General features: G+C 52.3%; 1 protein-coding gene across 1 annotated transcript; it reads right to left on the reverse strand.

The window, feature by feature from the left end:
* On the reverse strand, positions 1 to 25,446 carry ZDHHC18 (zinc finger DHHC-type palmitoyltransferase 18). Its single transcript, XM_038531439.1, has 8 exons — positions 25,130 to 25,446; positions 20,787 to 20,947; positions 7,238 to 7,387; positions 5,627 to 5,764; positions 5,458 to 5,506; positions 4,819 to 4,921; positions 3,266 to 3,378; positions 1 to 2,005 (listed from the first exon to the last, which is right to left on the reverse strand). Exons 1-8 carry the CDS (start codon positions 25,444 to 25,446, stop codon positions 1,888 to 1,890), a joined length of 1,149 nt encoding a protein of 382 aa, XP_038387367.1. The 3' UTR covers positions 1 to 1,887.
* Between the last annotated feature and the right edge of the window lie 448 nt (positions 25,447 to 25,894).

Raw genomic sequence — 25,894 nt, forward strand, 5'->3', positions numbered from 1 at the left:
TCAACTCTTAAAAACAAAAATTTTATTACAAGCAGGAACAAAGAATACTGGCTTAAATAAAAGGCAGATGGGAGTCCCCTCCTCTAGGCAGCTCCCTCCTGACTTCCCAGTACCATTGCAGCATGGCCCAGGGGCCTGCCACCAGGGCAGAGCTGCTTCTCCCAGAGGGGACCTTCCGTGGCTGCCATTTCTCAGCTGCCTGTGACCCACTACCCTCTGCAGCAAGGAAAGGCAAGACGTGAGGACTTCCTAGTCACTTGCCAAGGGCTTCAGCCCACTTGAAGGGCCAAGGACAATGTCCTATCTATTTTGACAAGAAGCTAGAGTTTCCAGCTGAGAAGGGACATCCTTTGAGTTTGGGCGCAGATGTAGGCCAACAACCTTCATTTGCCTCTTGGTCCACCCTGCACCTTCCTCTCTTTTCTCTGGATGGAGTCCTCGGTTGGCAGAGACTCCCTGTCCTCTAGCCACTGGCATTAGGTCCCATACTCAGAGCCCAGAGGAGGGAGCACGGCTTGCAGAATGGCAGCCGCTCCCACAGCCATTACCCCATCCACCACACCCAGGCTCAGCCTGTCTGGGCAGGTCCTGGGCTTCCTGATGTCCAAGGAGGAAGGAAAGATAGGAGGACGGGGGTGGGCGCTGAGCTGCAGCAGAAACCCAGGGGTCTCTCGTGATCAAGGCATGGGCTTCTGTGGCCCTGGCTCAGGCTGCTCCTGCTGCTGCCCGTGGCCGCCCGAGGGGGATGGTGGGGAAAGGGGCAGCCCGGGGGATGTCGGGAAGTGGGAGCCAGCCACATTCGTACAAGGGCATATGCGAACACACGCATGCACATACACACACTCACTCACTCACTCACAGCCATTAATTCTCTTATAAATTTATTAAAACCAACTTGCCTTCCGATAATCCTTAACCTGGCACTACACAGAGAGCAATGTGGCTGACTTATTTTCTTCTTCCATTAAAAAAAAATGCTATGTAGAAAAGAGGTCTATAAAATTGTGCAAAATACCCAGCATTAATAAACCCGTTTCAAGTATTGCCAGCATGAGTCTAGCCCACCCAGCCCAAGCACCGACTTGGGAGAGAGGTGGGGGGCCAGACTGGGATCCCTTAGAGAGCCCTCCGTGGGTAGTGAGAGGGCAAGGCCCCCACTTCCTAGTGTGCTGCCCAGGAATCATGCAGGAGCTGAGGTCTTGGGTGCCTGGCTGGCTGGTTTAGCTTCCTCTGACACAGGCTGTCCCCCACCCACCCCCACCTCTGCCCTTTCTATCTGGAACCCCAGCTCTATCCTATTGGCCAACCCCATACAAAAAAAAAAAAAAAAAAAGAACAAAAATGGAATAAAGAACAATGATCATCACGAAAAGAAGGAGCCTACAAACCAAAGCAGCCCACGGAGGAGGCATCCTCTCCTATAACCTGCTGTCCAGAGCCTAACACTCTTAGGCTCTGCTTCACCCCCAGGACCCTGGCTGAGCAGAGCCCAGCAGCTCCCCCACCGGGGAGGTATCACACTCAGCCGGCACCCTCACTCACACAGGGCTTGCCCTGGCACAGATAGAGACTTGGCATTGTCCCCTCATGGCCTCAGGGGCCCTGGCCTCTCTCTCTCCTGTCACTCCTGCCACTGATCAGCTGGGGGGTGGGGGTGGGGAACGTGCGGATTTAGGGCCCACGGCTGTGGGAACTTGGGTTTGGGGAGCAGAGGATACAGCCATGGAAGTGTGGGGAAAGCCACGCAGGGTGGGAAATAAATACGAAAGAGTCTTTGGCGGCTCTGCTTCCCTTGGGTGGAATGGGGAGGGTCCCGGCAGGTGTGGAGGGCGGCAGGTGAGTACGGAGGGGTGGACAGGCCAGCAGGTGGCAAGTACTGAGCCCAGTTCAGGGGTGGCCTCCTACCATGCTGGCGTCGGGCTTGGCTCCACAGGCTGGCTCATCGCTTCTGATGGGTGAGGGCAATACGGTGTCGGCCTGCACAAATCCCCTTCGGTCGATCAGGCTTCCAAAACACAAGAGAGGTCACATGAGGGCCCTGCCCAACACCAGTGATCCAGGCCAGGGCTGAATGGCATAGTCCATTTCCCAGCCAAGGAAACACCCAGGCCTACAAAGCCTGAGAAAGGGGAGCTGATCTCCAGATGGGAGCGCGAAACCCTTCCCTTTCAGAAGGGCCCACTCTGCACTCTGGATACCTGGTTTTGGCCACCAGATTTATACACTGTTAATTCAAAGTGGCCCCATTTTGCTGCCTGGATGCCACAAAGCCAGCCTGAGGGTAAGGGAAAAGCAGGATGAAAGGGCATTTGGAAATAGTGTGATTCCCACTGTTACTCACACCCACCCCCCACTGCAAGCATGAGAGGCATATGAGGCAGGAGAAGCTTGTCGGGAGGGTGTGGGGGTGTGGACAGTGTGGGGAAGTCTTGCTTCCCCAGTGTCCACTGCAATTTAACTCCTGTTCTGGCACTCTGGCGCCCCCTGGTGTGAAGACAGGGGCACTTCCTCGCTGGTCTCAGCCACCAGGGAGGATGGAGCCCCACCCAGTCGGCTATCAGCACCAGAGCGGCAGCAGTGGGGCCACGACATTAATCCTGGTGATCCCTGGGGAATAAGATTACACGTGATATCTAATACTCTTCTTTCTAATATTTTGCACTTAATTTTTTTCTACAATGAGCAATGTCATTAACAATTACATAGAATTCTTTTATGTTGGGGCGCCTGAGTGGTTCAGTAGGTTAAGTGTCTGCCTTCGGCTCAGGTCATGATCCCGGGGTCCTGCATCAGGCTCCTTGCTCAGCGGGGATTCTTCTCCCTGCCCCCCTCCCTCCCACCCCACTTGTGTTCTCTGACTCTCTCTGTCGAATCAATCAATCCATCCTTATATAAAAAAAGAATTTTTAAAAAAGATTTTATTTATTTATTCATGAGACACACAGAGAGGCAGAGACACAGGCAGAGGGAGAAGTAGGCTCCCTGCAGGGAGCCTGATATGGAACTCGATCCCAGAACCCCAGGATCACGCCCCGAGCCAAAGGCAGACACTCAACCACTGAGCCACCGAGGTGCCCCAAAAAAGAATTCTTTTATATGACAAATGCCTTGCGTGCACTCTGCAGGGGATGGTAGACAGAGGGTTTCCGTGGTGTGAGCAGAGGTCTCCTGCTTCCAGAACCTCTTTGAGAGTTGTGGACTCACAGCGCTGCCCCCCACTGGTCAGGCCAGGCCCTGTGACCTCTCCTGTTCACCCCTGGCTTACCTGGGAGGTAGGGGGCCGCAGAGCACAGCACAGCAGTTGGTGATAACACTTTTATGGCTGTAGGGATTGACGGAGGCCTCACCGCCCCTCTTGCTGGACCACGAGCCTTTGATCTGCCAGCAGGAAGGAGGTGTAAGTCAGGTATCATTTTCTAGGAGGGAGGCCTGGAGGCTGGTGAATTCTGAACCCAATTCTGGACAGACTACCGGAGGGGATGTGTCTTTAGCCCAGGCTATTCAGTGAGTGTGGGGGTCTGTTGGGCATGTGGGACACCTAGCAAAGAGGAAGTAGCCCTAATCAGGACAGAAACAGAGCGTAGCCAGAGAAGCCTCCCAAGGAAACTTTTTGGGGCCCCCTCTCTTCTCTGGCCAGCCACCTATGAGGGAAGGTAGTACAAGGGGCAGGGCTCAGGCTGACCTGGCTGTAAACCCTGGGCCTGCCACTGACACACTGCATGAGCCCGGATAGAACGCTGCTCTGAATCTCAGTCCTCGTTTGAAAAATAGGGAACTCTGATAGCATCGATGGGGCATTTGATGAAATCCTGCCCATCTCTACGTCTATGAAGCCAGCTATCGAAGGCACCGAGGAGTTTAGCAAGGAAGTATACCTGTTTGACTTGAATCCAGAGTTTTCCTAGACTTATTTGGCCTTAATACGTCTTTTTGCTTAACCCCTAGTACATCCTGAAGAACTAGCACCCAGGAAACCGCCTTGGGAGATGTGGGCTAATGTCATTTCTGCTTGTACCAATCATCCAGCACATGATACCCTGTCATGAGTGCTAAGTTTTATTTCCCAGAATGAGAGGCTGAGGTGAAGAAATGTATTTTCTGTTGGTCATGGGCCTCTGAGCAGGATCTGATGGCGGCCCCGGCACAGATGCCATCATTTGCTTTTTTATTGTTTGTGAGAACAGGAAGGAGAGGTCAGGTCTGGCCCAGGGCTGGGCATACAGTGGTGCTCAAACAATGCTTGCTGGTGGAGGTCTGCCAGAAAGCCTTAGGATCCTGTCTTCACTGTCCCCCTCAATAAGGGTGCCTTCAGGAGCCCCAAGGACACCCTGAGAATGGTCACATCTCTTCTGCCTACAAGTACAGTGCGATGGGGGCCCAGCAAGCAGAGCCATAGCTTCCGTTACAACACCGGCTCCATCCCTTTCCAGCTGTGTGACCTCTGAGTGATGGCAAGTCACTCAGCCATCAATCGGGAGAAAAAGCATCCCTTTTCCTTCTGCCTCAGAGTTGGTAACAGGACCTCCAAAGAACTCTGGAAACAGTAACATGCTGGCCAATGTCATGACTTCCAGTGGAGCACTGCCTCTGTGTTAGCGAGAAAGCCCACACTGAGGGGCCGAGGGGCTGAGGCATGTGGGGGCTCAGAAGCTTGCACTGGGTCTCCCATGGCCAGGCAATGTCTGGCTGCCTTCCATCTCCACCCGCGGTACCCCAGCAGCAGAGTCAGGCTGCATTGCGGCAACCCCAGGCTCCCTCAGCCCTGCTTCCTTCCCAGGACCCCTGCCCAGGGACAGGAGTGGCTCCAGCTTTACTCACATCTTCGTTAGTTGTCAGGTTGGAGGCGACGAGGTAAGTATGAAACCCTGAGAGGCCCAGGATGGACCAGATGGAGAAGAAGCAGATCACCAACTCCAGCACAGTGAGCAGGGTGGTCAAGGACACACACGGGGACAAGGCTGGGAGCCTCCCTTGGAGCTGGGAGCTTGCCACGCTCAGCCTTTCTTACCTACCCTTCCACAAGCTATTCCTCAGAGAGAAGTGAGTTCGTAACCCTCCTCAGGTCCACTCACCACTTCTCAGCAGGATCACCTCCGAGGACCTCAGCAAGGTTAGGGAGCCCCTTCAAGAGCAGCAAGGGTGATGGACAGTAGAGGGAAATGAGGATTCCAGGCACCAAGAACCCCACATGGAACATGGTCCAAGGAGCTTGGTGTCTTAAGGGAAGACAGGGTTTGTGGCTCCTGAGAGTTCTTGGCCACCCCGGCCCCATGATCGGGCCATTTAGGATCAGCTCTAGCCTGGGTGGGAACAGAAGCAGCTGGTATATCAGATTATTCTTGAGGACAAACACTGGCTCTACACCCTTCCCTTCTGTTTACAGGATGAGGTGCAGGGACCCACCCCAGCAAGGGGGCCTGGTTCCCACGAGGGCATCCACCAGATAACAAAGGATATCTTGCTGGTGTCTCCTTCAGAGTGGAGAGGAAGTTGCTTCCCTGAGAGCCTGGGGAATTAAAAAACAGGACAGGGCACAGCTCAGAGGGATACTGACCGTGGCCCCTTGACTCAGGTGAACTCCTGGCCCACCCCTCCCGCTCACCCCTGCCCCCTACCCCTAACTCACGCAGCGTCAGGTGGGTGACCACACATGCGAAGATGAAGGCCGTCAGGAATGAGAGGGAGAGAATAAACGCATAGAAGAAGCGGTAGTTCCGTCTCCCCACACAGTTGCCCACCCAGGGACAGTGATGATCAAACCGTTCTGGAAGAGGGCCACGGGAGACAGATTAGTATACCTGGCCTGCAACCAGCACAGGTGTTTAGAGGCCTCATGCCACAGCTGGGGCCTTGCTCCCCCCACACCTCTCTGCATTGGCCCACCCCCAGTTCCTCAGATGCTCCCTGCTTCTGGACCTTTGTGCACAGGTTCTACTGCCTCACACATTCTACTCTGTCTCTTCACCTGGTTAAGGGTAATTCCCCCTTCGTGTCTCAGCTGCAAAGCCACTTCCTTAAGAAGCCTCCTCTGATCCCAGACAAGGTGAGGGCCCTCTGTTATCTACCCCATACTTTGTATTTACATACTTATTTATAATTAGTGGACTGGCCTGCTCGATTGTAAACTCCATGAGGAGGCCTGTGTGGGCCTCACACTGAGCTAACCAACCAGGGTCCAGCAGGGCCTGGTACAAAGATCTACACAAAAGTACTTGTTGCCTGGCCTATGACCCTGGCCACATGCCAACAACCAACGATCCCCATTTCTTGCTCTAGAAGTAGAGGCCCAGGGAGTAGCTGGGAGATCTGGCATGAAAGGCCCGGTCCGAGGCCTGAGCTCACACCAGCACTATGTCCCCAGGGGCGGCTCATACCCAGGCTGGTAGGAAAGTCCTCTGTGAGAATGTGGATCCCAAACCCATTGCAGGCCTCACATCACAGCCAGCACCCTTCGCAGAGGGTGGGTGGGGTAGATTCTCAGGAGTGAATAATGCTCACTGAGTCACCCACCTTGCTGCCTGCTGTCATGGGTGTTCCCTGCTGTTCTCTCACTCGGGGAGTGCTGAGCTGGTGTGATGAGCTCACTGCCTGGGGACCATGCACAGTCACCATGGCTCAGCTTGTCTGGGTCCTCTTGCATAGCAGTTCCCTTATGACACTCTCCCAGGGGCACACCCTCAGCCTGCATCAAGGCTGCCTGGCCTCCGGAGGACAAGAAGAGGAGACAAAACAGCCTTCAGTTCCCCAGCAACCACTGCAGTTGTGGTCAGCAGCTTAGCTTCCAATCCTGCTACATCCTCTCCACCTTACTGGCTTGAACTCCTCTGTTCCCAGCTTCTTATCCCCAAGCCCTGGGAATCAAATCAAAGTCATTCAGTATAGTTGGCCCTGGACCACTGGATGATAAATCATTCTCTTTCTGGCCCCAAAGTATCTAGAATGTTATGGGTCCAGTCTCTGGTTCCTGGAAACTTGGACCTACTGAGGACCCAGGGCTTCTCTGTATCTGCCCCATAGTGCAGAGCTGCGGGAAAGGAATCTACCAATCCTGGGCTGAAGCCAAGACACCACTGGTCACACTCTGAGCCTCTCCTCATAGCCCCTCCTCAGTCAGAGCAAATTTGGGTGAAGCAGACCTCTTGCCCAGCTTTGGTTGATTCAGACACACCTCCATCCCCACAAGTGACTTCCCTGTCCCCAGGGCTCCCAGCATTGCTCCCTGCTGCCTCCCACTTACCCACACAATTGTCACAGACACTGCAGTGTGAGGTCCGGGGTGGTCGAAACATCTTGCAAGTGAAACAGTACTTCAACTTGACCATCTGCCCGTTGATCATCACCTCCCGGGTCCGAGGGGGTGGCCGGTATGTGGAACTGCCTGTGTTATCTGAGGGTGGGAGGAGAGAAAGATGGGGAATGTCCAAGCCCAGAGCCAAGAGCACCAGCTGGGGGGGAGCCAGTGCTGCCTAGCAGGGACAAGAGAAGCCTTAGGAAAACCTCTTCCTGGCAACAAGACTTTGGAATAAAATGTGGCCCATGGTGGGGACAATTATTAAGAGCTGCTACCACCTACTGACATTTGCCTTATGCCAAGCCCTGCACTAAAGCTTTACATACCTGCTCACACACCACTGGCCTTACACAACTTAGAGAAGGAGACCCTGGGAAGACTTGGGGAGGTTTATCTGAATGGAGTCAAGCCCAGCTCTAAGTCCCAGTTTCCAGGAGGCTCAGGATATGGAAGGACAAAGTAAACAACACTGAGAAAACAGTCAGATCCAGAATGCAGGACACCTACAAGACCACCAGCCTGATCTCTAACAAAGTCAATGTCACAACAAGAGAGGGAGATGCTTCTAAATTAAGAGACATGAACATAAATAAAAAAAAAAAGAGAGAGAGAGAGACATGAACAAATATAATGCATGATCCTAGATTGGATCCTGTTTGGTTTTGGCGGGGGGGTGGATCCCTTTTTAAAAAATATTTTATTTATTTATTCATGAGAGACAGAGAGAGAGAGAGAGAGAGGCAGAGACACAGGCAGAGGGAGAAGCAGGCTCCAATGCAGGAGGCCGATGTGGGACTCGATCCTGGGACTCCAGGATCACGCCCTGGGCCGAAGGCAGGCGCTAAATAGCTGAGCCACCCAGGGATCCCACGGATCCTGTTTTGAAAAGCAAAACAACACGGCAACAAGAAAGACATTTGGGGGGAAGCTGGGGAGAAAGGACTATAGATTAGAAATTTGGGGACTATTCATTTTCCTAGCAGTAATGGAATTGTGGTCATGTAGGAGGCTGTCTTCTTTAAAATCTTGAAAAAAAAAAAAAGGATATATGACACAAATAAGAGAAACTAATAACTACTACTAAATCTAGATGGTGAACATGCAGAAAGTCACTGTATTTACAGAAAAGTCACTTTTTGTATGTTTGAAATTTTTCATAATAAAAAAAATTTTTTAAAGATTTTATTTATTCATGAGAGACACAGAGAGAGGCAGAGACACAGGCAGAGGGAGAAGCAGGCTCCCTGTAGGGGAACCTAATATGGGACTAAGTCCCAGGACCCCGGGATCATGACCTGAGCCAAAGGCAGATGCTCAACCACTGAGCCAACCAGGCATCCTGTAGCCAAGGATTCTTAAAGGACAAAGCAAATGGACTTAAGTGACTAGATATCAGGACTAATGATAAAGCTCTAGTACTTAAGAAGGCCTGGTGGTCTGGGGCAAGGGTAGAAATGCTGATCAATGGATCAGAAAAGAGAATCCAGAAATAGACCCAATATGTAAATGATCAAGTGGTTATGACCAGGCAACATCACAGTGCCATGAAGGAAGATGGTCTTCTCCAATTAAACAGTAACAGTGCTGAGTCCACTGGGTATACAGATGGGGGAAAATGGATCCGTACCCCCATCTCCCACCAAATGCAAATTCAATTTCAGATCGATTGTAGTTCTAAATGCAAAAGTTTGGGATTAAAAATAATAGGAAAACAACTTTATGACTCTGGAGTAGACACAGATTTCTTAAACAAAACACAGAGGGACAAATCATGAAATAGCAATTTGATATAACTGCATTATATCAAAATTAAGAATTTCTGTTCGGGTCACCTGGCTGGCTCAGTTGGTGGAGAGTGTGAGCATTCACAATGACCCCAAGCATTAATCTCGGACTCATAAGTTTAAGACCTGAGGTGGATGTAGCGATTACTTAAAAAAATTAAAAAAAAAAGAGAACTTCTGTTCATCTAAAGATATAATTAAAAGAATGAAAAGGTGACTCTCAGAGGAGAAAATATTTACAATATGCTTATCTGACCATGGATAAAGGATTTGTAACCAGAATATATAAAGAATCCCTGGGGGATCCCTGGGTGGCTCAGCGGTTTAGCGCCTGCCTTTGGCCCAGGGCGCGATCCTGGAGTCCCGGGATCGAGTCCCACGTCGGGCTCCCGGCATGGAGCCTGCTTCTCCCTCTGCCTGTGTCTCTGCCTCTCTCTCTCTCTATGTCTATCATAAATAAATAAATAAACAAACAAACAAACAAATAAATAAATAAATAAATAAATCTTTAAAAAAAAAAAAGAATCCCTGTAAGTCGGTAAGAAAAAGCTCAGACAACTCAATTCAAATGTGGACAAAAGATTCAAACAGGTATTTCATAAAAGAAGCTATCTAATGGCTAATAAACACATGCAAAGGGGCTCACGCTCATTAGTCATCAGGGAAATGTAAATAAAAACCATGATGTATTTTTTATATACATGTACCAGAATGGCTAAAATGAAAAAAAAAATTAAAAATCACATGCTGGCAAAAATGTGAAGCAAGTAGAAATCTCATATAACTACTTTGGAAACCTATTTGGCACTAACCACCAAAGTTCAACATAGGAACCCCCAATAAGCCCACAGCTAGGTATCTCCCCAATAAAAATGTGTATGATCTTTTTTTTTTTAATTTTTTTTTAAATTTATTTATGATAGTCTCACAGAGAGAGAGAGAGAGAGGCAGAGACACAGGCAGAGGGAGAAGTAGGCTCCATGCACCGGGAGCCCGATGTGGGATTCGATCCCGGGTCTCCAGGATCGCGCCCTGGGCCAAAGGCAGGCGCCAAACCGCTGCGCCACCCAGGGATCCCTGTGTATGATCTTTTTAAAAAGAAGCAATTTATAAGTAAACTCTATGCCCAATCTGTGGCTCGAACTCACAACCTCAAGATCAAGAGTCGCAGACTCTACTGACTGAGCCAGCCAGGCACCCTGAAATGTGCATGATTTGATGTGCTCCAAAAGACATACAGGAATGTTCACAGCAACAATCCCATGATAGCCAAAATCTGGACCTACCCAAATGCCCATCAGTAGTGTAACAGATTAACATAATGTAGTATATTCACACAATGGAGCTGTAGACAGCAAAGAATGAACGATCCTCAACCACACATAGAAATATGTATATATCTCATTAATATTGCATAAAGTGAAGAAATCACACACATAAGGACACAAAATGTTCAAAAACAACTAAAAGTAATCTATGGTGGTAGAAGTTAGGATAATGGTCACCCTCGGAGGGGTGACACTGACCAGAAAGAGGAACAAGGCAGGGTTTGGGACGCTGCTTGCATAGTGTTGCTTGATCTGGGTGCCGATTACATGTGTGTGTTCAGGTTGTGAATGCTCAACAAACAGACTCCTTATGATTTGTACACATTTTGTAAGCTCATTAAACTTCAGTAAAAACTTAACAAAAAGAAAAGTTTAAGTCACTTGTCCGAGGTCATAAAGCTGCTATGCTGGCACGTGCTGTCGGCCACATGCAAAAGCCCACAATTCTACCCACTGAGCATGCTCCAGGCCTCAAAGGACCAGAGTTCCCAAAGCAGTGGCTCCTACCTGCACAGAATTTTGAGAGTCATATGAGGCTGCTTGTGATCCCCAGCTCTTAGCAATGTGCCCAGCCATTGCTTCCACTGGATCCACTCCCCAGATAATATCTCCAGTTTGGCCACTTGCCTCCAACGATAACTTACTGAGTGCCTACCAGGTGCCAGGCACTACTCTAGGCACTTGGCATGCATCAATGAAGCAAACAGACTTGTGCCTCACATTCCAGTTACCCAGCAGACTCTTGCTAGGCTGTTCACCATCACCCCAACCAGCGCATGTTTACAATGGAACTAAGCGCCTGAACATCTCTTCTTTAAAACCAGCAGCAGGGCAAAGGGCAGAGGGTTTGAGGCCAGTGGACACACTCTGAAACCTGGTTTGCCATAGGCGGCGCTAAACCGCTGAGCCACCCGGGCTGCCCACTAGCTGGGTTTCTCCTAATGATATCATTTGCTAGATATTCGCCAGGGCCTATCACTTAATCTCTCTGTGCCTTTGTTTCCTTGAACACGGAGATGGAATAACAATAGTACCCACATCATGGGGTTGTTTTGAGGGTTAAATGAGTTAATACACCTGACGTGGCACAAAGTAAGTGTTCAAGAAGTGCACAGTTATTTTCAGTTCACTGAATTACGAAGAGAAATAAAGAAATAGGCAAGGGAAATAAACCACTTCACCCAGCGCCTCCTATATGCTGAGCTCTTTGCATGCATTATCTCCTTGAATCCTGAGGACATCCCAGGAAGTAGGGTTATCATTACCACCACCTCCAGGTTACACTTAAGGTGACTTTGCAGTGAGATGAGTGAGCGCTCGAGGCCACTCCCAGCTAGGAAGCAGCAGAACCAGGATATGAACCCAAGTTTCCAAAACTGGGGCTTGAGGTCTTTTTGTAAATTTTAAAGTGTCACAATGAGTGTTATTTAACCCTGCCTAGTTCCTTATTTCTGTCAATGACATAATCCAAGAGCTGGAAAGAACCTCAAAGAGCCTATAACAGCCCCTGGCACGTAGCAGACCCTCGGTAATTGTCCCTTCAGTGCCTGCCTCTCTTCTGACCCCTTCAATTTACAACTGAGAAAGCAGGCCAAGAGAGGTTAGGGGATCTGGCCAAGGTCACACAGCCAGCGAGTGGCAGAGGCCTGGGAAACTCCATTTGGAGAGCCTTTGCAGACTCTTCCTGCCCCCTTACCCCTTCGTGGCCAGTCACTAGGTCTTGTCAAGATCTTGCTCCATTTTTCACTCTCCTCTCAATGCCTTAACCCGGGCCACGCAGCTAGCACCAAACAGCTTCCCCTGAAGACTCCCTGTCTCTAGCCCCTCTGCCTTCCAACCCCCTTACACACACCACATTTCTCTAAAAAACCTACAGCCCTTTACCGGCCTCCTCTAACACATCAGATAAAGGACAACTTCCTGTCCCGATACTTGGGCCCTGCACGAGTGGGCCCCACCTTCACTCCTGCTTTTCTGCCCCTCTGAGGTCCTACAGCCTTGGCTTCCTGCCCGTTCTGACCAAGCCCTGGCCCCTGCCTCCTCCTTGCTCCCCAGGACTCTCGAGCAGCTTCTCTGAGCACCGTTGCCACAATGCTTACACTGCTGCCTTGCACACAGCGCCTGCTCCCTGCTGGGCTGTGATGGGACTGCTGTGTGTGTACACGGGCTCTCCACCTCGACTGCATGGCCCAAGAGGGCAGGGACAGTGGAATAAGCAGGCAGTCCCAGGCCTATGAACCATGAAGGAGCAGGCAAAGAGGAGAGAATATGCGCTTTGGACTCAGGCAGGCCTAGAGTTCAAATCCTGACCCTTCCATTCATGAGCCAGTGCCCTCAGGGAAGTTACTTAACATCTGTGAGCCTGTTTTTGCATCTGAAAAAGCAGACAAATAGCAACTGCGTAGAAGGCTCATAGAAGGATCAGAAATAATACCAGGAAGGGATTTTGCACTTCGGTGAGTACATCTCAGGGTGGTCACAAGGCAGACTCTCTGGAGTCTGCAACACTAGGTTTGAATCATCATTTTGCTACCCACTTACTACCGGAGAAAGTCCCTTCACATCCCGGAGCCTCGGTTTCCTCATCCGTAAAATGGAGAGAAGACAGTCTCAGTCTGAAGGGACTGTGGGGAGCGCTCAATAAGATGCAGACACACCCAAGCATGGTGCTAGATTCATGGGAGCCTCAGTCCTGATACACAGTTCATGTTGGGACACACCAGCATGCAGAATTCTCTAGCTCTTTCCAAAACTCTTGCTGCTACTCCAAATCCAACCTGTAACCCTACCCCATGGGCCCCAGGTCCAGCTCCTGTCCCTGCCCACAGTTGTCTTCCAGGCTTGGACACAGGCTTTAGAGCCAGACAGACATGTGGCCCAACCGCAACTAGCTATGTGATATGGGTCAAGTGGCTTCACTTTTCTGTGCCCTCATCTGCTAAAAAAGAAAATGGGACATAATCTAACTTGCCTCTGAGTGTTGTTAAGGAAGATGAAGGGAGAACTCAGCAAGTGAGCTTAGCAAAACATCTAGCGCCTGGCAAGAGCTTAATAAACACTAGCCATTATTATTATTGTTCTAGGAAAAACTATACTCCAAACAACTTATTTACCAAACTTCAGAACACAATTCATCCAAGAGTGAAGGAGAGCCACAGACCCACTTCAGGAAAGAGGAGGAGAAAAGTTCTAGAATCCTCACTGGATTCCCATAGGCCCTCCCCTAGGCAGGGAGGGGACTCCTACCAGTACACTGTGGCCTCGGTGGCCAGGCTTCCTCCTAGAACTCTGAGAAAGAGGAAGTAAAGCTCTGCACACCCAACTTCCTTGGGCTGCCAAGAGCCAGGGGTGGGGGAGAGAAAGTGTCACACTGGAGCAAGGGAGCCACCCAGATGCTGAATTGAAGTCATCAATCCCCAGGCCCTAAATAAGATGGGTCAAAGGAGGCTTTCCAGGGATGCCACTGTGGAGACTGGACCCCACGCAGGAGGAAGGCAAGCAGCTGTTCTGCTGTTTATTCTCAGGCCAGACCATGGTGACCAATCACTGCCCTGGACTCCGCCTCAGAATCCTCCTCAACACACGCCTGCCAGCAGCCGGTACCAGTGGTAGCTTATGGAGCAAGTCCATTTGCTGCCATTCCTGACCACAAGGCTCAGCCTCTTAAGCTTCAACAGAGAAAAACAATTTTTGAAGTGTACTGATATTCCCTGTCTCACTCGATGCACCAAAAATGCTCTGGGCTAGGCAAGGGGGTAGGTACCCACATTTTACAGATGAGGAAACAGACTTCATTTCAATAGTATAAGGCAGGGCTGAAATTAGAACTCTTGTCTTCCAAACATTCTCTCAGACATCACCAACCACTATGTCGAGATATTGTACAAGGCCTGGGGGTGGCAGGTGAGGGGAGAAGAGGCAAGTACATACAGGTAAGTCAAATATGTTTCCTTTAAAAAAAAATTCAAAGGGGCTCCTGGTTGGCTTAGTCAGTACAACATGCAACTCCTGATCTCGGGGTTGTAAGTTTCAGCCCCACACCGGGCTTAGAGATTACTTAAAATAAAATAAAATCTTGGGGGCAGCCCGGGTGGCTCAGCGGTTTAGTGCCGCCTTTGGCCCGGGGAGTGATCCTGGAGACCCGGAATCGAGTCCCGCATCAGGCTCCCTGCATGGAGCCTGCTTCTCCCTCTGCCTGTGTCTCTGCCTCTCTCTCTCTCTGTGTCTCTCATGAATGAATAAATAAATCTTTAAATAAATAAAAACAAATTAAATATAAAAATTAGGGAAAAAAGGGGGGTCGCCTTGCTGGCTCAGTCAGTAGACTGTCAGACTCATGAGTTCAAGCCTTATGTTGGGCCTAGTGTCTACTTCATTTTTTTTTTATTATTTTTTTCCTAGTGCTTAAAACAGAAAACCACATTTGCTTTGTTCATCCAGTTCAGAAAATATTTTTTGGAAAAAGAAGGAAGTGGGACACCTGGGTGGCTCAGCGGTTGAGCATCTGCCTTTGGCTCAGGGTGTGATCCTGGAGACCCGGGATCGAGTCCCACATCGGGCTCCCTGCACGGAGCCTGCTTCTTCCTCTGCCTGTGTCTCTGCCTCTCTCTCTCTGTTTCTCATGAATACATAAATAAAAACTTAAAAAAAAAAAAAAAAAAAAGAAGGAAGGAAGAGAGAGTAGTAAGATACTTTATTCCTGCCCTAAGGAAACCTAAGATCTACTCCAAGGCTCCTGGGCTTTCCTCTAAGAAGTAAAAAGGCCTGTTCATGCCAGTAAGACCTTCCTGTTGCCTTGCAGATGGGACTCTCCAACCCCTGGCGATGTGGTCATGGAGGGTGGGGGGGAGGCTCCTTCTCACTGAATATCTGTGAGAAGCAAATGATTCTCCCCACACTTTCCCCCTCCCCCAGGGTGTGCTATGGGCGTCTCTGCCCCAACCAGGGCTCAAGGCCCACAGCCCACGAAAGGCAAGCCAGGTGGTGGGGTGTCTATGACCAAAGCCCAGGGGCTAGCACGGAAGTCCTTGAGGGTGGGGGTGGGCCATTGAGCTGGCTTTAGTGAGCGCAGGTGGGGGTCTCCACCCCCTTGCTGGGTCCTGACTGTTGGCCTTGGCCTTCCGTTGCCCCCACCTGTGGAGGAAACAGCTGCAGGGCTGTGGTCTCCCTTGCTTCGAGGTCAGCTCAAGGTCACTGCAGGGCCCAGGCCGCACACACTGGGTCACTGTAATCCCCACCTGACCCTTTCTGTCCATTCCAGGGGTTTATGGAGCACCCACTGCATCACAGCAGAGGGACAGACCAGAGGACACAGGAAGAGCGTGGCCTGAGGGCAGAGCAAGCGGTGAGGTGGCTAATTATGCGGTCGTATAGGAGGCACTGAGTCAGGTATGGGGCCTCCAGGGCCAGCCTGATCTCATTTTGAAACCTGGCCTGGACACCTGTTAGCTTGTGACTTTGAGGAAGCTGCCTAACCTCTCTGAGCCTCAGTTCCTCCCTGGGTAACGATCGTATGGAACTTGTAAGATACTGATGCGAGTGAGAGATGCAAAGGCCTAACCCATAGCTGGTGGGTTAATGGTATTACTGGTGTCCATACTCGACACTGGGGGAGGCGGAATTCAACAAAAGGTGGGGCAGCAATTAAGCTGGGTCAGGAGGAACGGCCCACCGGGCTCACCAGGAAGGAGGGCACCCGGGAAGAGGCGGTGGGGGGGTGAACGGAGCAAAGGCACAAGCAAGTCCCCATCACCATCACCTGGCAGGGCTGGGGACCCCAGGGTTGCCTGCACAGGCAAGCGCTCCTCCAAGGGCAAACGTTCAGGAAGGTGGAAGACGATCCGTCTCCTGGCCACAACACTAAGTAACACTGACTCACGGAATGAGAAAGTTAGTCCCTTTTCAATTTTCTTTCAAGCCTTTGACTTGAGGGGAAAACTCTCGACTTCTAAGACCTAATAGCTGTGATCAGTCCTCAGGGCGGCTAAGGTCTGCAGGAAACCATAAACAGCAAGAATTTTGTCACATTGTTATGTTTTGTTTTCATGATTACCTTCTATTTTGAGTAAGAGGCTTTCTGCTGGCACCTGTGATAAAATTTTTCCTTGTAAGACACATTTAAAAACTAGTCACTTGGGCAGCCTGGGTGGCTCAGCGGTTTAGTGCCGCCTTCAGCCCAGGGCATGATCCTGGGGACCTGGGATCAAGTCCCACATCAAGCTCCCTGCATGGAGCCTGCCTCTCCCTCTGCCTGTGTCTCTGTGTCTCTTGTGAATACATAAATAAAATCTTAAAAAACAAAAAACAGTCTCTCAGGGCAGCCCGGGAGGCTCAGTGGTTTAGCGCTGCCTTCAGCCCAGGGCCTGATCCTGGGGTCCTGGGATCAAGTCCCGTCGGGCTCCCTGCATGGGGCCTGCTTCTCCCTCTGCCTGTGTCTCTGCCTCTCTCTCTGTCTCTCATGAATAAATAAATAAAATCTTTAAAAAAAGAACAACAACTAGTCACTTAGAGGAAAATACCAGGAAATGAAGGTAGAAGGTGAGATGCAGAAAGGGTAAAAATCATCAAGGCTGTACTCAAATGACTGATTTTCAGGAAATGCTGCTGAGGTCACGAGGGAGTCAACCAAATTCTAAGCCAGGGAGGGCTGAGGCCAAATCCGGGTCTTGGAGAGACAACTATGCTTGAAGGGAGAAGCCAGGTGTTGGGGCCGGGTCAGCAGAGCCAATCCAGGTAGCAGATAAGGCAGGTCTGCAGAAGGACTGGAGGGGAGTCACTGGGCATAGATAGGCTGCCATTTGTGACCTGCTGGGTGGTGGCGAGGGAGAGGCAGCCTATATATTGGTTCTGTGAGCAGTAAATGTGTCTAGGTCAGTGTCTGTTGCTCAGATTGGGATGTTTCCATCAGCTCCCATCAGACTGGAAGCCTCTTGGGGGGCAATGTTGCCACCTCCTCCCTCTTCCCCAATTTCTCAGAGGGCCTGGACCCTGTATGGCTGGCCCAGTAGGGTGACCCAGCTGCATGGCTCGCCAGTTGACAAATCAAGAGCTCAGACCAGGGTGGCCAACCGCCCTGGTTAGCCTATGACTGAGGGGTTTCCCAGGACATGAGACTGGAAGGAGCTGGTCAGCCTGCCTCAGATGGTCCTTGCAGGGCAGCAGCCTTGGGTTAGAACCTACTGGGCTGGAGTTGCTGGCCTATGGGGCCAAAGGGAGAAGCCTACAGGCTGCAGGGGCCCCGGGCCGCAATAATCATCAGTTCATGTTTATATGAACAGCACCATCCACCTCAAAGCTGGTCCCCAACCTTCTTGAAAAGGCTCAGTGACCTTAGTCCTTTTCAAGAAGATATATTTCACCCTGATTAGAAACCTCCTGGCCCCACCCTCAATCTGGCTCCTGTTCAAGTTTCAGAGTTCAAAGGCCTCAAAGATGTCACTTGCCAGGCTGCCAGCTGTTCTCAAAGCAAAGTCTCTGACGCTGACATTTAGGGTCCCAAGTGACTAATTCCACCCCATTCTCCAACCAGAAGTTCTCTCATTCTCTGGAGCACTCCTTCCTGTTCCAGCCAATATGGCCTGTGCAGGGTTCCATGCCTGTCCTCGCTCCTTCCCGCTCTGTCCTCTCCTCTTCTCTTTCATCTGCCTGGAGGGCTCCCTTCACACATCTTCCTGTGCTTGAACTCCACCCCAACTTTAAACTTGGGCTCAAGGCATCTCTCCAGGAAGCCTCTCCATATGCCCCAGGCAGAAGATACTCCTGGTTTCTCTGATCTTCTTCCAAAGCCTAACTATACCTGTGACAGCTGGCCAGGCTTTCTACCTTGCACTGAGCTAGCCTGGAAATCGCCAGAAGGCAGGGTCCACAACAGATTTGTTTTTGGCCTCCCACCTCCTGCCCCCGTACTCAGGAGTCAGTATATAGAATTAACACCTAAATGATTAAACCCACAATGCCTGATTGGGAGAAGCTGCAACTGCCTCTCCATGAGTCACCTGGGGACATCAAGGAAGGCGTCTCGAGAAGCTCACTCACTCAGCCAACATCTCTGGACCCCTAAGCGGTAGACTAGGTGAATAAGACCCTCACTGCCCAGGAGAGAGGCTGCTGGGCCTGCCCAACATTTTTGTAATGATCACCATGTAGCACAGGGCCAAGAAGAGAAGGAAGGACAAGAAGCTCATGGAAGGTGTGGCCCAACTAGGATCATGAAAGCTTCTCAGAATATGGAATACCTGGGTCGAGACATAAGAATGAAGACAGTGTGGCCACCGAAGACTGAAGATGTGTCCCTGTGGCCATCTCAGAAGACATAGCAAAGGGTGTGGGAGTCAAGGCCCACAGTCCATCTCTGTGCCTCCATTCCCTGGCCGTGTGCTCACCTGCCTGCAGTTTCTGCATCAGCACAGCAGGACTACTGGGAGGATTTGTGTGGATAATGGATGGGAAGTGTTCAGGACATAGTCAAGCGCTCCCCAAACATGGGGGATTACAGTTGTCATTATTACCCACACAGCTCACGGGAGCCCAGAGGATTCCAGGCAGCCAGCTCTCCAAGCTCAGGCTGAGCTGGACTATAATCTTGTCCCACAATTAGCTCCAACCCGGAGGGAGGAGAAACGGGCTGCCACTGAGCCTCCCTGTTGCCAGGTGGACTGCCCGGGTCAGGCTGCAGGATTCTGAAGGAGCAAAGTCAGGTCTAAGAGGCTGAGTGGTGAGCGGCCGGGGGGGGTTCAAGAGGGAAGGAAGTTGGATGTAGGCAGAGGAAGACAGCAACTGAGGGTGTGGCTGAGGACAGGCCTAGGCAGAGGAATGAGAAGATAAACAAAGAGCAAGAGAACATTCTCCCTCTTCCTGCCCACCCTCCTGAGTTGTTCCAGAGAACCAGTGACATAGCTTCCAGGGATGGATGCAGTGGGCTCCAACATTTACAGGCCCCGGGGGCTCTTCAGGGCCAGTTAGATGTTTAAAAGAGTATCTGAAAGCCACTCCGTTAGGGGAAGGAACCAACCATGCACCGGAAACCCTTGAGGTGTGCAAATAGCCACGTCACTTCTCCCCAGGAAGGAGGTGGGGTGGAGCAAGCTGAGATTAAGGCCCTGGCCCCAGCACCCAGGCTCCCAGGGGGACACACAGCCATCTGGGAGAAATCGAGGGCTGTCTGCGGTGCCTGGGAGCACAGGTTCTTTATAGCCACACCGGCCTTCCTGCTATTCCTTAAACATTACCAGCTTGTTCACCACTCCAGGCTTTTGCCTGTACTGTTTCCAGACTACACAGTACTGGCTCCATCATACCATTCAGGGCTCCTCTCAAGTACCACCTCCTCCTAGAAGCTTTCCCAGATCACCTACTCTAAACTAGTTCACTCCCTACAACCTACTGTGCTCTTCCTCCACATACCCACACAGCTCAATCCCTCATCTTTTCAAATCTTTGCTTCTTTGTTCAGAAGTCACTCCTTCACAGTCTTCTCTGATCACTGTCCCCCCAGCTCTCATCCTTCCTCCATGCTTTCCTCTTTGACATCCCAGATGTTTAATTGTTTTTAAAATATTTTATTTATTTATGCATGAGAGACAGAGAGACAGAGAGAGAGAGAGAGAGAGAGAGAGAAATAAAGAGAGAGAGAGAGAGGCAGAGACACAGGCAGAGGGAGAAGCAGGCTCTATGCAGGGAGCCCGACATGGGACTCGATCCTGGGTCTCCAGGATCCCAACCTGTGCTGAAGGGTTCACTAAACCGCTGAGCCACTGGGGCTGCCCCACCAGATGTTTAATTGTTAACTGTCCTTCTCCTCCTGCTGGAATGTCAGCTCCAAGAGGGCAGGGGATTATTGTCATATTTGTTCACTACTGTATTGTCAGCATTTAGAAAAGTGCTTGGCACATGATAGGGGTTCAACCAATGTCTGATGAGAAAATGAGTAAGTACAGGAATGTTTAAGAGCAGAGACTCTGGTCAGACTGTATGACATCTCATCCCAGCTCTTCCACTTACTGTGTGATCTTGGACCATATACTTGACTCCTCTGAGACTCGATTTAATCAGTAAAAGGAGAATAACAATAGAGTCTGTCTTATAGGATTACTGGAGGATTAAATAAGATCATGCATGTAAAGAGGTAAAAACCCCGCCTGGCCCACAATGAGCAGTTGGGGCTAAGCTGGCAGCCATCACAGCCTTCATTTGCTAGCATCTCTTGCTTGCTTATTTGCTCACTTGTTTATCACATGTTTCCGCTCTGGTGTCAGCTCCAGCCTGCCTTACTTACTACCATGCCCTCAGTTTCTGGCAAGGCGTGGGAAGAGAAAATCAGGCCTCCTCTCAAATCAAGGAGTGTGGAACTGGGAGACACAGCTCCAGCTGCAGTAGGAGCCTCACCGATCTGCTTCTCCAGGGCGGCTGCCTCACAGACGGTGGCCCGGGGCAGGATCCCAGGGTCGGTGAAACTTGTCTGCAGCAGGCAGCTCATGACGAAGAAGAAGAGGATGGCAGCGATGATGGGGATGGCGAGAGTCAGCTGGCGGGCCAGGAAGGGACAGCTAGAGAGAGAGAAAGAGAGAGGGGGAAAGATGAGCAGACACCCAGAAGGCCCTGTGGGGCACAGGGCTACAGCACTAGGCAGGCGTCGTCAGCCCAGAAACACCACCGCATTCTCTCTAGGAGAGCCTCTCCCTGAGGAAGAGGGACAGCTCCTAGGCAGGTGCAGCCACTCCCCCAGGAGTGCCCCCAGGAGAGCAGACATCACTAATTGATCCTTGCACTTTCCCTGTGAGCCAATAGCAGCCTTAATCACAGATCCCAGCACTTTTTTTTTTTTTTTTTTATGAGCTAAGGAGAGGGCTCTAGATCCCAGCATTCTTCACCCCTGCTCATAGCTGCAGCCTCAGAATCCTGAACACAAAGCTTCAGGCAGCCACTACCAATGAATTGGGTACTCACTTGAGTCGACCATCCATGACAATGTTCACTCATTCACTCACTCACTCCACAAATATTTAGTGAGGGCTTACATACGCCAGGCAACACCTTCACCAAACAGAGTGAATAAGAGTGTTGTTCCCCACCCACCACGAGGCTCTGGTCTAGTTGGGGAAAAAAAGATATGTATACAGAGGGGTGCCACATAGGACTGTGTGTGGTAACACAGGAAAGAGGACAACAGAACAGTCAGGATAGTCTGGCTGAAGGAGATAATGCCTAAGCTAAAATCCAAAGAATGAGTAGGGTCAGCCAGGTGAAGGGGGTTAGGGGAAAGACCATGGTCCAGGCACTGCCACGGTCATCCCAGGGCCAGCATCCCAAGTCCGTGCTTTCAGGTCCCTAGTTGGTTTGGAGAAGAGTCTGTGCACAGGTTGACTCTGAGTCCCGCCCACAGGATTAACCGCTGTCCTCTGCTGCCTTCCCTCCCAGAGCTAGAGTGGCACCTGACGGGGTAAGGAGCTGCTACTTGGGAAATGATAGGCTGCTGGTAGGCCAGAATCGGCCAAGGAGCTGGCACAGTTACAGAAAGCAAACCTGTGGACATCTACACACTGTTTCCAGAGCTTTGACTGCCAGAGGCTCTGGCCTCCGAGAGGCCCTTCCCTTGAAGAGCAGAGACTGCCAAGATCAAGAGCTTCAAATGAACCACACACTCTGCTCCAAACACCTCAGTGGTTCCTGGGTCCGAGCCTCAACAAAGCTGGGCCCTCTGTGTCCCTCACAGGACAATCAATCAGATCATGTATAACCAGACTCTGGGGGATGGAGACTTGAAGTCTGAGACTCATGGAGCCCTCAGACACACTAAGTCCTAGCTCCCTGATTTTACAGAGGCGGACTCTGAGGCCCCACCCAAGGTCACCTAGCCAGCCGACGACAGGACCGGGGCCTCTGGGCCCTTAGCAAATACTCCTTACATTCATTCAACAAATATTTACTATATTGAGTGCCTATTACACACCAGGCCCTGTTCTAGGCACTGAAGACACAACAGTAAGAATGAAGTCCTGCCCTGGTGAAGAGACAGGCAACAAACTAGCAGAAAATATGCACATAGTATGTTCAGATGGTGGCAAGTGCTTCCAGAGAGCAAGTAGTCAGAGAAGAGGGACAGAAGGGGGGGGAGTGGTTTGGTATGTTATAGGGACACTCAGGGAAGGAGGGAAGAGTGAGGGAGTGAACCATGAGACTACCTGAACGAAGGGTATTCCAATCTGTGCAAAGGCCCTGAGGCAGGAATGTGCAAGGAGGCCAATGTGCCTGGAGGAGGATGCATGGGGAGGTGGGGGGAAGTGGAAGGAGATGGACACAGAGGAAGCCCATTATCAGGGCTCTGGCTCTTATTCGGGAGAGCCAGGGAGGATCCCAGAGGGGACAGGGATCTGACTTAGAATTAAAGGGGCACTTTGGCCTCCGTGTGGGGTGGGAAGTGGGGCAGAAGCCACCCTGCTGACAGCCCTGTGCAATAATCCATGAAACCAAACAATGAAGCAAAACCATTCTCAGCAAGAAAAGCCCTAGAGAGCCAATCTATGGTTCCCCAGAACAATGGGAGAGTGTGAGCTCGCTCACTCTCCAGCCTTCCCCAGCGCTGGCCGCTACTGAGGTTTCACCCCAGTTCAGACCCAGGGCTACGCTCAGCCCAAACCCAAACCCTCTTGCCAACCCCACCAGCCCAAGTGAGGAAGGGCACAGACAAAGCGAGATGATTCACACACCCTCCCCAAGCCCAGAAGTCCTCCTCTCTCCTTTCTCTGGGGGACAAATCTGGCACTGGTCAAGATACCCCCACAGCCCAGGGGAGATACTGCTTTTGAATGGACTGAACCCCACGCTACATGGTTGCGGGGGTCAACTTCCTCTTGCCCGGGGTGCAGCCCTAGAGGTACTGGAAAAGGAACTTTCAAAACACTCATGTGGGTCAGCCCAGCGAGATGGATCTGAAACTCTGCCCAGGGAACATGCTGGAGGCTGGGGGCTACCCAGAGCTTCTGCTTGTCATATTATCCTGGATCTTTTTATCCATCCTGACTCAGAAAGGAAGGGGGAAAGGGAGAAGCTAATTTGTACAAAGTCCTCACCTTACTTCAAGGGGAAACCCAAGGTTGCAGATACATGATCTGGCAGCTGGAAAGGGTCCCTGGGGGTGGTGTCTCTGTGGCAGCCTTAGCATGGCCACAGGCCCTTAGCAAGTGCTTTATGGTGAAGACAAGAGCTAAAAGCAGCATCCAGCATCCAGGGCTTGTTCCTGGCTAAAAGCTTACATACATAACCTTGTGCCACCATCACGACAACCTATTATAAACCCCATTTTATAGATGAGAGCACTGGGGCTCCAAGGTGAAGGGACCGGCCCCAAGGTCACGCAGTATGGCAGCGGTGCGTGGTGCACCTGGCATGGGAAGCAGGTCTGCTGGCTCCAGAGATGGAGTCATTCACCACACTGGCCAGTTAAGGAAGACCACAAAGAATGGGGAGAACCAGGAGGGGAAGTGAGAGCGTGTGTGCAAAGAATCACACAGCAGATGGCTCAAGCTACAGACCAAGTTTTCCAAGTTGGAAAACTTCTGATACAAAAACGTGACCCTGGGAAATGACAGGCATCCCCCACCCCCGCAAACCAGAAAACGGAGATACTGTGTGGGCCAATCCTGTGTCACTGGGGATCAAAAGCTCACGGGGGCAAATACGACCTGCCCCACCAAAGCACTCTGGACTCTCTGGAAAAATAACAAGGCGCTGCAGCTGTTCCTGCCACGGGACAGGCCAGAGGTATGCTCCAGAATGTTGAGAAGGCAAAGAAAACCCGGAGGTCAGAGGTTGGGGGGGGGGGGGGCAGGGGCTTGGCAGAGTCTGAGGGAAGGCTGGGAAGTGTTAGGGAAGCTAAGGAAGGTGCTGGAGAGGGACTGGAGGCCTTAGAGGCCCAAAGCTGTTTGGGAAGATTACCTGAGGGTCTGGAGGGAGAAAGACTGAGGGGAAAGGAAGGCGGAAGGCTCTGAGAGTAGAGGGATAACAGGGGGCCCCAGAAGGGGCCCTGGGGGGACCAGAAGGCAGCTAGGAGATTTGTGATGGGGAGTATAAAGCCAAAGGACCCGGAAGAAATTCAGAAGTTGTCTGGAAGAGAGAAAGAGCAAAGATGCCTTGGGTGGGAAAGAGGCTGGGGGAAAGATGGTCCTGGGGAGAGGTGAGGGCAAGGAGGTCCCGGAGGCTCAAGCCAGGTTCCCAGAGGGCCCAGAGGATGGGAGGATGTAGAGGGACAAGGGAGGGTGGTGCTCCTGGCAGAGGTTGGCAAAGGCAGGGTGCCAGGGAAAGGCAGGGAGGGATGGGGGGCGGGCCGCAGAGGATGGGGTGATGGGTCCCCGTATGGATGGGGCATCCAGATGGCGAGGGAGGATGGAGATTGGGGAAATGTCGGGGTGGGGAGGTGCGGTGCTAGGTGGAGAGGGCCGAGAGGGCAGATGAGACACATGCAAGGGGACTGGGAAGGCCTAGGGGCAGATCCTGAGCAGAGGGCGGAGGACGCAGGCCAGGGAGGAGCAGGGAGGGGAGGATGCCTGGCAGGTGCAGAGAAGGGTGGAGCGCCCGGGGTCGCGGGAGAAGGCGGGGGGCCCAGAGGGAGACCAGAGGCGCTGAAGAGCCCACCCAGGATCCGGGCAGGTGGGGTGCGCGGCCAGGGCCGGAGGGGGCCGGAGGGGCAGGGGCGCCCGAGGGGGCGGGGCCGGGGGCGCCGCCGGACTCACTCGAAGACGAAGAAGAGGACGGTGGTGGTGAGGATGAGCAGCAACGTGAGTGCGAAGACGCCGCCGTGGCCGGCCAGCATGAGGCGGCCGCCGCAGTAGAAGCGGTTGCGGCCCGGGAACACCTCCCACTTGCGCCGCGGGCGGCGGCCGAGGCTCCCGCTGCCGCTGCCACTGCTGCTCCAGCGCGGCGCGGCGGCGGGCGGCGGGGGCCCGGGGCCCGGGCCGGGGGGCGCGGCGGGGCCGGGACGGCGCGCCCCAGGGGAGGCGGGCGGCGGGGCGGCCCCGGGGCTGATCTGCTGGTACTCGCAGTCCTTCATGCGGCCGGCCGCGGGCCTCGGCTCGGCGCCCCGCGAGCCGGCCGGGCCGCACCGGGACCGGGGCCGAGCAACGGAGGAGGCAGCGGCGGCGGCGGCGGCGCGCGGCGCTCGCTCGCTGGGGGCGGCCCCGCCGCCGCCCCGCCCCGCCCCCGCCCGGCGCGGCCTCCCGCCGCAGCGCCCCCTCCGCCTGGGCCCGGGATGGCGCTCGCGCCCCGCCGCGGGGTCCCGGCCGGTCCCTGCCCACCCTGAGCCCCGGCGGTCCCCTCTGCACGACGACGCGGCGGCAGATGCGCGCTCCCGGGAGCTTTCTGTTGTTTTGCAAGGAAACCATTTGTGGGGCGTCCCCTGCGTGCCGGGCACCTTGCCGAGCGCCCAGATTCGAGTGGTGCACTTCTTGATTTACTTCTGACAATCTGTAATTCCAGGGCTGCCAGGCTTCAGCCATCTC

The sequence above is a fragment of the Canis lupus genome, chromosome 2 (assembly GCF_011100685.1).
Source record: "Canis lupus familiaris isolate Mischka breed German Shepherd chromosome 2, alternate assembly UU_Cfam_GSD_1.0, whole genome shotgun sequence".
NCBI classification, from domain to species: domain Eukaryota; kingdom Metazoa; phylum Chordata; class Mammalia; order Carnivora; family Canidae; genus Canis; species Canis lupus.

What these genes read in the sequence shown, in the direction of transcription:
- ZDHHC18 (XM_038531439.1), bottom strand. Translation starts at nt 25,446, where the DNA reads ATGAAGGACTGCGAGTACCAGCAGATCAGCCCCGGGGCCGCCCCGCCG. An exon ending in TGTCTGTGACAATTGTGTGG is followed by an intron (nt 5,765 to 7,237) that starts GTAAGTGGGAGG and finishes GCCCTCTTCCAG; the next exon opens with AACGGTTTGATCATCACTGT. An exon ending in TGCGGCCCCCTACCTCCCAG is followed by an intron (nt 2,006 to 3,265) that starts GTAAGCCAGGGG and finishes GTGTTTTGGAAG; the next exon opens with CCTGATCGACCGAAGGGGAT.